Raw genomic sequence first — 12,456 nt, 5'->3', positions numbered from 1 at the left:
TCTGCTTTGTTCAGTTTGTTGTTCTCTTAAAATCAAATTTCACTTAGCCCGTTAGAGGAAGTAAAATCGTGGGACAACAGTTCATAAGAACGAATCTAAGGAAAAATAAAATGGGCAACACCATTTTAAACAAATAAAAAGGTTGGCACCGAAGATTTTAGCTTTGTCTCAAAACTGAAGTGAAAGAACAATCACTTTATTATTACTAAGAGCAATGACAGTAGTTAAAAATGACTATCACATAATATGAATATAGATCAGATCAAATTAAATTGTATTTATTAGGCCCATTTTTTTACCTTTCTGTTTTTTAAGTAATCCATTATATCTGTGTGTATTTCACTTTAGGTAATTATCTATAAGTAAGTCTAAAGTAGAGTAGGAATAATAGTAATAATAATAATAATAATAATAATAATAATAATAATAATAATAATAATAATAAATCATAGTACTTCTATGTGTAAAATGGCAGTAAAACATTCATGAAGATGTTCTTTTAGGAATGTAAAAATTATGATGATATTCAGCACGTAAAAAATACAATCATTTAAAAAAAGCACTATTCATGTGCGGCACTGTTTGTACGAAACTACTAATACGGAACCACTGGTTATACCAGGTTACTGTTTCACGTCAGCATACTATTCTGAACAATAAAATGGGCGATTTGATTATTTGCCACCGTTTACTTTGGTTTTGATATTTTGCCACAGATTACATTGAAATTGATCAGTGCCACCCCTTAGTTTGCACTTTTTTCTTTTGCCACTTCTGTACACAGAAATAATATTTGCAAAGGAGAAACAACTTAAGTGCACAAAACAGAGGACGCTTTTGCCCTTTTACCTGTTTGACTAAATCACGCAGTCTGACCTCTAGCTCTAGCTCACTCCTGACACACAGACGCCACCGCTGCTGTTGCCCTGCTGCTCCCCGGAGGCCCCTGCTGCCCCGCCACCACCTCTCCCTCTTGCTGCTCCCCGGAGGCCCCTGCTGCCCCGCCACCACCTCTCCCTCTTGCTCCCCTTGCATCTCCTCTCCTGTCCCTGCTGCTCACGGCGAGCTGCTCTTGCCGGCCGCCGCTTCTCCCCGTCTCAACGCCTCTTCCTGCTGCTCACGGCAAGCTGCTCTTGCCGGCCGCCGCTGCTCCCATTCTGCTCGAAGGACTAGTCCGTGCTGCTCCTCTTCACTGTCTCTTCTGATGCAAGCATTGGCAGATGGTCAAACTAGCTGATCTCAAACTTGAAATGCATGGAAACGTTGAACCTTTGATCCAAATAAATTGAAAAATTCCCAGAATAGTTAGAATTTCATTATTGAATTTCTGTAATTTTTGAAAAAAAAATCGAGAGAACTTTGAATATTTCGTCAAAATTTACAACTGTTGGCCTAATTTAAATTTCTCCAAAATGGCTCATCCAAATGAGCTCAAATTATACCAGAATAGTCACACATATATGGTTGTTTTTTTGAAATTATTTCAATTATTTCTGGTTTGTTCAAAAAAAGTTCAAAATTTGGCATCATTTTGGCCTAATTTGGACAGCATTTTGGTTGTTTTTCTAACTTCTCACACAATTTATGCACATATGATCCAAAATATAACATATCTTTTCAGATGAACATATTCATGTACCATCACACAATTTGAACACAATATATTTCACATGTCCATACATCATCCATTTTCATACATCATCTAACATAAGGCTGTGATGTTGCACAAATTAGTAGGGGTTGCCAAGTCTGGCATATTACAACCAAAAACATAAGGCAATAATTGGTGCCATGTTGCACACAAAGTAATGGGTGCCAAGTCTGACATATTGCAACCAAAAGCATAGAGAACATAGAAGATGTTGCACAACACTAGATCTTCCTTCTCTTCGGGGTCAACTTCCTAGCTTTCGAGGTTGAGGCCATGTCATATGCCATCGTGGTGTCCTTCACAGTTGGGGTAGGTTGTTGTGATACCTCATCAGCCAATGCCATAGCCAACATCCTGCATGTGTTGAGAAATATAAGATTTGGAAGGAAAAATTAACATTACAAAGAACAGTTGATGTGTTTACCTTCTAGTCACGGGATTGGGACTGCCTTGAAGATTCGGTGGCATAGTGATCATGTGCCTATTGGGAGTCACAACAACTTCAAGTTGTGGTGATGCATGTGTTGCCTCATCAGCCAACGCCGTAGCCAACATCCTGCTTGTGTTCAGAAATGTAAAAATTGCAAGGAAAATTAAACATTACTATAGAATGTGGGTATGTTACCTTCTTGTCACTGGATTGGGACTGCCTTGAAGACTAAATGGCATAGTGATCATGTGCCTATTGGGAGTCACAACAACTTCAAGTTGTGGGGCTGCCACTTCAGGTTCCAGTGCCAAGGTATCATCATCAGCTGGATACCTTGTTGCTCTCTTCTTTCTTTTCCTGCACGTAAACAAGTTAGTACACGGTAAAATAAGTGATGAAATAAACATTGATCATTACAAGTGATGAAAACATTGATCATTTACAAGTACCTTGGCTTTGGTCCATTCAACGGACACGTGGACTGCCGGTGGCCTAAAATGTGGCATCTTTTGCATATATTCTTGCTGCCTAGTTGTTTTGGCTCTTTCTTCTTTTTAGGACCATCATCTCCACCTTCGAGGAAGCTCTTGTACCTGTTCTTTCTAGGCCTTCCATCACCTCTTTTCTTGTCTAATGGAGCCTCGATGTCAAATGGAAATTGTACATGTGGCCATTGAGACCTATCTTTCAATGGCTCAATCTCTCCAGCATATGCTGCCCGAAACTTCTCCAGAGAGAAATAGTCATGCACATAATCCTCTCATCCGGGATTCCTTCTATCTAGCAAGAAAGCAAGTGCATGCTCACAAGGCTTCCCTGTGTGCTGCCACTCCAAGCACGTGCACTCGCTTTGGTCAGTTTTCACAACATGTCGCAAGTTGTATTTACTTGTGTCCCTCACCTCACAACTTGCAACTCCAGATTTCCCAACTTTCAAATGTTTAAGTCCCCTTGTCCTATTATGAATCTGTTGGATGATGGCTGGAATAATTTTTCCTTTCAGTTTCATTCCAATCTTTCTCCTTTTCTCATGAAGTTTCATGACTAGCTCTCTAAGAGTGTTAGCTAGCTCATCAGGTGGCAAATCTTTGTAATCTTTAATCCAACCATTAAAAGACTCGGCAAGATTATTGTTGGTGTAATCACATTTAATGGAAGGGGTCAAACATGCATCTCATCCATTTTAAGCTGTGGTACCTTGAGAGATATTCATGCACATCAGATGCTTCTGCTATGATTTTATTCATGTGGTAGTTAAAAACTTGTGGCCTATATGCCCTAGCAGCTGGCCACATTCTACCAAACACATCTCCTTGGAACTTTTTAGAGAAGTTAGCCATGAGATTCCTAAAACACTCCCTTTGATCTGCATGAGAGAATATTTTTTGGACTGCATTCTCTAAACCTTTACATGCATCTGTGCATATAGCTAGAGGGGAAACATGACCTAATGCCTTGTTGAGTTGTGACATGAACCACGTCCAATTTTCGTCGGTTTCACCATCAATGAATGCAAATGCTACAGGATACATCCAATTATGCCCATCTAATGTTGTACAAACATAGAAAAAACATCAACAATAACAATGCTTAAAAGCCATCACATAGGATAAACACAGAAAAACATCAACAATACTTAAAAAAACTTTAGTACCCTTATGCTTTGTCCATTAGTCCTCACTCTGGCTGCAATCCTCCATGGAAAACCCTTGGCTCTACATTTGCCAAGATATCTTTTCTTATCAGTCTTATATCCCCAAATGTCGATCTCCCTTTTAATTCCATATTGTCTGATAGCCATCCTAAAATCTTTCATTGAAGGAAACAAAGCACCGAGATACATCTGCGGGTTCTCTTTGTCATATGCAATCTCCTCATCTAGTGGCACGCTATCATCCACGAGAATGGCAGCCTCAATGAAAAGCTGACGCTCCTCCTCTTCGGCCATGTAAACTTCCTCACTAGGTGGAGAAGGTGGTGGCTCAGGGACCGCCTCATAGTTGATACCAAGAAGATCGCACATATTCTCTTCGGTTATGGGAATGTCGACATCGTTAATACCAAGAGGATCACACATATTGTCTTCTCCAGTTATGGGAGGAGCTATCTCAATCAAGCTCCAATCTAGGAGTGATTCTTCCTGATTAACCATGGAGGACTCACATCTCTCAGTACTATCAACCACATCAAAAACAGTTTGAGATTGCATTGTGGCTGGGTGGTCAACATCATCTGGTGAAAACTCCACATCATCAGAAAAAACTCTACATTGACTACCCATTGTCTGTGCCATCTCGAAAGCTCACAAGTTTGAATTGTCAACAACCACAGAGGAGCTAGCACTGCATTCTACAGATTTGTTAGTTGTCTTTTTTGGAGCAGCTAGCTTTTTCGGAGTAGTTGGCTGAAGGAAATGTGCCCTAGAGGCAATAATAAAGTTATTATTTATTTCCTTATATCATGATAAAAGTTTATTATTCATGCTAGAATTGTATTAACCGGAAACATAATACATGTGTGAATACATAGACAAACAGAGTGTCACTAGTATGCCTCTACTTGACTAGCTCGTTAATCAAAGATGGTTATGTTTCCTAACCATGGACAAAGAGTTGTTATTTGATTACGGGATCACATCATTAGTTGAATGATCTGATTGACATGACCCATTCCATTAGCTTAGCACCCGATCGTTTAGTATGTTGCTATTGCTTTCTTCATGACTTATACATGTTCCTATGACTATGAGATTATGCAACTCCCATTTGCCAGAGGAACACTTTGTGTGCTACCAAACGTCACAACGTAACTGGGTTATTATAAAGGAGCTCTACAGGTGTCTCCAAAGGTACATGTTGGGTTGGCGTATTTCGAGATTAGGATTTGTCACTCCGATTGTCGGAGAGGTATCTCTGGGCCCTCTCGGTAATGCACATCACTTAAGCCTTGCAAGCATTGCAACTAATGAGTTAGTTGCGGGATGATGTATTACAGAACGAGTAAAGAGACTTGCCGGTAACGAGATTGAACTAGGTATAGGATACCGACGATCGAATCTCGGGCAAGTAACATACCGATGACAAAGGGAACAACGTATGTTGTTATGCGGTCTGACCGATAAAAGATCTTCATAGAATATGTAGGAGCCAATATGAGCATCCAGGTTCTGCTATTGGTTATTGACCGGAGACGTGTCTCGGTCATGTCTACATTGTTCTCGAACCCATAGGGTCCGCACGCTTAAGGTTACGATGACAGTTATATTATGAGTTTATGCATTTTGATGTACCGAAGGTTGTTCGAAGTCCCGGATGTGATCACGGACATGACGAGGAGTCTCGAAATGGTCGAGACATAAATATTGATATATTGGAAGCCTATGTTTGGATATCGGAAGTGCTCCGGGTGAAATCGGGATTTTACCGGAGTACCGGGAGGTTACCGGAACCCCCCGGGAGGTATATGGGCCTTAGTGGGCCTTAGTGGAAGAGAGGAGAGGTGGCTAGAGATGGGCCGCGCGCCCCTCCCCCCCTTGGTCCGAATTGGACAAGGAGAGGGGGTCGGCCCCCCTTCCTCCTCTCTCTCCTCTTCCCCCCCCCCTCCACGAATCCTATTCCAACTAGGAAAGGGGGGAGTCCTACTCCCAGAAGGAGTAGGACTCCTCCTGGCGTGCCACACCTTGGCCGGCCGGCCCCCCTCCCTTGAACCTTTATATACGGAGGCAGGGGCACCCCTAGAGACACAAGTTGATCGACGTGATCATATTCTTAGCCGTGTGCAGTGCCCCCTTCCACCATAGTCCTCGATAATATTGTAGCGGTGCTTAGGCGAAGCCCTGCGACAGCAGTACATCAAGATCGTCACCACGCCGTCGTGCTGACGGAACTCTTCCCCGACACTTTGCTGGATCGGAGTCCGGGGATCGTCATCGAGCTGAACGTGTGCTAGAACTCGGAGGTGCCATAGTTTCGGTGCTTGATCGGTCGGGCCGTGGAGACGTATGACTACATCAACCAAACGCTTCCGTTGTCGATCTACAAGGGTACGTAGATCACACTCTCCCCCGCTCGTTGCTATGCATCACCATGATCTTGCGTGTGTGTAGGAAATTTTTTGAAATTACTACGAAACCCAACAGTGGCATCCGAGCCTAGGTTTTATATGTTGATGTTATATGCATGAGTAGAACACAAGTGAGTTGTGGGCGATATAAGTCATACTGCTTACCAGCATGTCATACTTTGGTTCGGCGGTATTGTTGGACGAAGCGGCCCGGACCAACATTACGCGTACGCTTACGCGAGACCGGTTTTCCCGACGTGCTTTGCACATAGGTGGCTTGCGGGTGACAGTTTCTCCAACTTTAGTTGAACCGAGTGTGGCTACGCCCGGTCCTTGCGAAGGTTAAAATAGCACCAACTTGACAAACTATCGTTGTGGTTTTGATGCGTAGGTAAGATTGGTTCTTGCTTAAGCCCGTAGCAGCCGCGTAAAACATGCAACAACAAAGTAGAGGACGTCTAACTTGTTTTTGCAGGGCATGTTGTGATGTGATATGGTCAAGACATGATGCTAAATTTTATTGTATGAGATGATCATGTTTTGTAACCGAGTTATCGGCAACTGGCAGGAGCCATATGGTTGTCGCTTTATTGTATCCAATGCAATTGCGCTGTAAAGCTTTACTTTATCACTAAGCGGTAGCGATAGTCGTGGAAGCATAAGATTGGCGAGACGACAACGATGCTACGATGGAGATCAAGGTGTCGCGACGGTGACAATGGTGATCATGACGGTGCTTCGGAGATGGAGATCACAAGCACAAGATGATGATGGCCATATCATATCACTTATATTGATTGCATGTGATGTTTATCTTTTATGCATCTTATCTTGCTTTGATTGACGGTAGCATTATAAGATGATCTCTCACTAAATTATCAAGAAGTGTTCTCCCTGAGTATGCACTGTTGCGAAAGTTCTTCGTGCTGAGACACCACGTGATGATCGGGTGTGATAGGCTCTACGTTCAAATACAACGGGTGCAAAACAGTTGCACACGCGGAATACTCAGGTTATACTTGACGAGCCAAGCATATACAGATATGGCCTCGGAACACGGAGACCGAAAGGTCGAGCGTGAATCATATAGTAGATATGATCAACATAGTGATGTTCACCAATGAAACTACTCCATCTCACGTGATGATCGGACATGGTTTAGTTGATTTGGATCACGTAATCACTTAGATGATTAGAGGGATGTCTATATAAGTGGGAGTTCTTTAAGTAATATGATTAACTGAACCTAAATTTATCATGAACTTAGTACCTAATAGTATCTTGCTTGTTTATGTATGATTGTAGATAAATGGCCCGTGCTGTTGTTCCGTTGAATTTTAATGCGTTCCTTGAGAAAGCAAAGTTGAAAGATGATGGTAGCAATTACACGGACTGGGTCCGTAACTTGAGGATTATCCTCATTGCTGCACAAAAGAATTACGTTCTGGAAGCACCGCTGGGTGCCAGGCCTGCTGCTGGAGCAACACCAGATGTTGTGAACGTCTGGCAGAGCAAAGCTGATGACTACTCGATAGTTCAGTGTGCCATGCTGTACAGCTTAGAACCGGGACTTCAACGACGTTTTGAACGTCATGGAGCATATGAGATGTTCCAGGAGTTGAAGTTAATATTTCAAGCAAATGCCCGGATTGAGAGATATGAAGTCTCCAATAAGTTCTATAGCTGCAACATGGAGGAGAACAGTTCTGTCAGTGAGCATATACTCAAAATGTCTGGGTATAATAATCACTTGATTCAAATGGGAGTTAATCTTCCAGATGATTGCGTCATTGACAGAATTCTCCAATCACTGCCACCAAGCTACAAGAGCTTCGTGATGAACTATAATATGCAAGGGATGAACTATTCCCGAGCTCTTCGCAATGCTGAAAGCTGCGGAGGTAGAAATCAAAAAGGAGCATCAAGTGTTGATGGTCAACAAGACCACTAGTTTCAAGAAAAAGGGCAAAGGGAAGAAGAAGGGGAACTTCAAGAAGAACAACAAGCAAGTTGCTGCTCAAGAGAAGAAACCCAAGTCTGGACCTAAGCCTGAAACTGAGTGCTTCTACTGCAAGCAGACTGGTCACTGGAAGCGGAACTGCCCCAAGTATTTGGCGGATAAGAAGGATGGCAAGGTGAACAAAGGTATATGTGATATACATGTTATTGATGTGTACCTTACTAATGCTCGCAGTAGCACCTGGGTATTTGATACTGGTTCTGTTGCTAATATTTGCAACTCGAAACAGGGACTACGGATTAAGCGAAGATTGGCTAAGGACGAGGTGACGATGCGCGTGGGAAACGGTTCCAAAGTCGATGTGATCGCAGTCGGCACGCTACCTCTACATCTACCTTCGGGATTAATATTAGACCTAAATAATTGTTATTTGGTGCCAGCGTTAAGCATGAACATTATATCTGGATCTTGTTTGATGCGAGACGGTTATTCATTTAAATCAGAGAATAATGGTTGTTCTATTTATATGAGTAATATCTTTTATGGTCATGCACCCTTGAAGAGTGGTCTATTCTTATTGAATCTCGATAGTAGTAACACACATGTTCATAATGTTGAAGCCAAAAGATGCAGAGTTGATAATGATAGTGCAACTTATTTGTGGCACTGCCGTTTAGGTCATATCGGTGTAAAGCGCATGAAGAAACTCCATACTGATGGACTTTTGGAACCACTTGATTATGAATCACTTGGTACTTGCGAACCGTGCCTCATGGGCAAGATGACTAAAACGCCATTCTCCGGTACTATGGAGAGAGCAACAGATTTGTCGGAAATCATACATACAGATGTATGTGGTCCAATGAATATTGAGGCTCATGGCGGATATCGTTATTTTCTCACCTTCACAGATGACTTAAGCAGATATGGGTATATCTACTTAATGAAACATAAGTCTGAGACATTTGAAAAGTTCAAAGAATTTCAGAGTGAAGTTGAAAATCATCGTAACAAGAAAATAAAGTTTCTACGATCTGATCGTGGAGGAGAATATTTGAGTTACGAGTTTGGTGTACATTTAAAACAATGCGGAATAGTTTCGCAACTCACGCCACCCGGAACACCACAGTGTAATGGTGTGTCCGAACGTCATAATCGTACTTTACTAGATATGGTGTGATCTATGATGTCTCTTACTGATTTACCGCTATCGTTTTGGGGTTATGCTTTGGAGACGGCCGCATTCACGTTAAATAGGGCACCATCAAAATCCGTTGAAACGACGCCTTATGAACTATGGTTTAGAAAGAAACCAAAGTTGTCGTTTCTGAAAGTTTGGGGCTGTGATGCTTATGTGAAAAAGCTTCAACCTGATAAGCTCGAACCCAAATCGGAGAAATGTGTCTTCATAGGATATCCAAAGGAGACTATTGGATACACCTTCTATCACAGATCCGAAGGCAAGACTTTTGTTGCTAAGTTCGGGAACTTTCTAGAGAAGGAGTTTCTCTCGAAAGAAGTGAGTGGGAGGAAAGTAGAACTTGACGAGGTAACTGTACCTGCTTCCTTATTGGAAAGTAGTGCATCACAGAAAACTGTTTCTGTGACACCTACACCAATTAGTGAGAAAGCTAATGATAATGATCATGAAACTTCAGAACAAGATACTACTGAACCTCGTAGATCAACCAGAGTAAGACCCGCACCAGAGTGGTACGGTAATCCTGTTCTGGAAGTCATGCTACTAGATCATGATGAACCTACGAACTATGAAGAAGCGATGGTGAGCCCAGATTCCGCAAAATGGCTTGAAGCCATGAAATCTGAGATGGGATCCATGTATGAGAACAAAGTGTGGACTTTGGTTGACTTGCCCAATGATCGGCAAGCAATTGAGATCTTCAAGAAGAAGACTGACGCCGACGGTAATATTACTGTCTACAAAGCTCGACTTGTCGCAAAAGGGTTTCGGCAAGTTCAAGGGATTGACTACGATGAGACCTTCTCACCCGTAGCGATGCTTAAGTCTGTCCGAATCATGTTAGCAATTGCCGCATTTTATGATTATGAAATTTGGCAGATGGATGTCAAAACTGCATTCCTGAATGGATTTCTGGAAGAAGAGTTGTATATGATGCAACCGGAAGGTTTTGTCGATCCAAAGGGAGCTAACAATGTGTGCAAGCTCCAGCGATCCATTTATGGACTAGTGCAAGCCTCTCGAAGTTGGAATAAACGCTTTGATAGTGTGATCAAAGCATTTGGTTTTATACAGACTTTTGGAGAAGCCTGTATTTACAAGAAAGTGAGTGGGAGCTCTGTAGCATTTCTGATATTATATGTGGATGACATATTACTAATCGGAAATGATATAGAATTTCTGGATAGCATAAAGGGATACTTGAATAAGAGTTTTTCAATGAAAGACCTCGGTGAAGCTGCTTACATATTAGGCATAAAGATCTATAGAGATAGATCAAGACGTTTAATTGGACTTTCACAAAGCACATACCTTGACAATATTTTGAAGAAGTTCAAAATGGATCAAGCAAAGAAAGGGTTCTTGCCTGTGTTACAAGGTGTGAAGTTGAGTCGGACTCAATGCCCGACCACTGCAGAAGATAGAGAGAAGATGAAAGATGTTCCCTATGCTTCAGCCATAGGCTCTATCATGTATGCAATGCTGTGTACCAGACCTGATGTGTGCCTTGCTATAAGTCTATCAGGGAGGTACCAAAGTAATCCAGGAGTGGATCACTGGACAGCGGTCAAGAACATCCTGAAGTACATGAAAAGGACTAAGGATATGTTTCTCGTATATGGAGGTGACAAAGAGCTCATCGTAAACGGTTACGTTGATGCAAGCTTTGACACTGATCCGGACGATTCTAAATCGCAAATCGGATACGTGTTTACATTAAACGGTGGAGCTGTCAGTTGGTGCAGTTCTAAACAGAGCGTCGTGGCGGGATCTACGTGTGAAGCGGAATACATAGCTGCTTCGGAAGCAGCGAATGAAGGAGTCTGGATGAAGGAGTTCATATCCGATCTAGGTGTCATACCTAGTGCATCGGGTCCAATGAAAATCTTTTGTGACAATACTGGTGCAATTGCCTTGGCGAAGGAATCCAGATTTCACAAGAGAACCAAGCACATCAAGAGATGCTTCAATTCCATCCGGAATCTAGTCCAGGTGGGAGACATAGAGATTTGCAAGATACATACGGATCTGAATGTTACAGACCCGTTGACTAAGCCTCTTCCACGAGCAAAACATGATCAGCACCAAGGCTCCATGGGTGTTAGAATCATTACTGTGTAATCTAGATTATTGACTCTAGTGCAAGTGGGAGACTGAAGGAAATATGCCCTAGAGGCAATAATAAAGTTATTATTTATTTCCTTATATCATGATAAAAGTTTATTATTCATGCTAGAATTGTATTAACCGGAAACATAATACATGTGTGAATACATAGACAAACAGAGTGTCACTAGTATGCCTCTACTTGACTAGCTCGTTAATCAAAGATGGTTATGTTTCCTAACCATGGACAAAGAGTTGTTATTTGATTAACAGGATCACATCATTAGTTGAATGATCTGATTGACATGACCCATTCCATTAGCTTAGCACCCGATCGTTTAGTATGTTGCTATTGCTTTCTTCATGACTTATACATGTTCCTATGACTATGAGATTATGCAACTCCTGTTTGCCAGAGGAACACTTTGTGTGCTACCAAACGTCACAACGTAACTGGGTTATTATAAAGGAGCTCTACAGGTGTCTCCAAAGGTACATGTTGGGTTGGCGTATTTCGAGATTAGGATTTGTCACTCCGATTGTCGGAGAGGTATCTCTGGGCCCTCTCGGTAATGCACATCACTTAAGCCTTGCAAGCATTGCAACTAATGAGTTAGTTGCGGGATGATGTATTACAGAACGAGTAAAGAGACTTGCCGGTAACGAGATTGAACTAGGTATAGGATACCGACGATCGAATCTCGGGCAAGTAACATACCGATGACAAAGGGAACAACGTATGTTGTTATGCGGTCTGACCGATAAAAGATCTTCGTAGAATATGTAGGAGCCAATATGAGCATCCAGGTTCCGCTATTGGTTATTGACCGGAGACGTGTCTCGGTCATGTCTACATTGTTCTCGAACCCGTAGGGTCCGCACGCTTAAGGTTACGATGACAGTTATATTATGAGTTTATGCATTTTGATGTACCGAAGGTTGTTCGGAGTCCCGGATGTGATCACGGACATGACGAGGAGTCTCGAAATGGTCGAGACATAAAGATTGATATATTGGAAGCCTATGTTTGGATATCGGAAGTGTTC

General features: G+C 42.1%; 1 protein-coding gene across 1 annotated transcript; it reads right to left on the bottom strand.

The window, feature by feature from the left end:
* Positions 1 to 1,636: 1,636 nt before the first annotated feature.
* LOC147977375 (uncharacterized) lies at positions 1,637 to 4,374 on the bottom strand. Its single transcript, XM_087521145.1, has 5 exons — positions 3,736 to 4,374; positions 2,531 to 2,838; positions 2,277 to 2,438; positions 2,076 to 2,207; positions 1,637 to 2,005 (listed from the first exon to the last, which is right to left on the bottom strand). The coding sequence occupies exons 1-5, from the start codon at positions 4,372 to 4,374 to the stop codon at positions 1,873 to 1,875; spliced, it is 1,374 nt and encodes a 457-aa protein (XP_087377271.1). The 3' UTR covers positions 1,637 to 1,872.
* Positions 4,375 to 12,456: the final 8,082 nt, after the last annotated feature.

The sequence above is a fragment of the Triticum urartu genome, chromosome 4A (assembly GCF_056163025.1).
Source record: "Triticum urartu cultivar PI428250 chromosome 4A, HENAU_Tu73, whole genome shotgun sequence".
In the NCBI taxonomy this organism is placed as follows: domain Eukaryota; kingdom Viridiplantae; phylum Streptophyta; class Magnoliopsida; order Poales; family Poaceae; genus Triticum; species Triticum urartu.
Note: the sequence above shows the minus strand (reverse complement) of the source record. Positions and strands in the feature narration are given on the sequence as shown.

Bases quoted from the DNA above. Each gene is read 5' to 3' on its own strand.
- LOC147977375 (XM_087521145.1), bottom strand. From the start codon at position 4,374: ATGGCACAGACAATGGGTAGTCAATGTAGAGTTTTTTCTGATGATGTG. The intron at 2,839-3,735 runs GTACTAAAGTTT...CCCGGATGAGAG, and splicing joins CTAATGGACAAAGCATAAGG to GATTATGTGCATGACTATTT. The intron at 2,006-2,075 runs GTAAACACATCA...CAACACATGCAG, and splicing joins CCCAATCCCGTGACTAGAAG to GATGTTGGCTATGGCATTGG.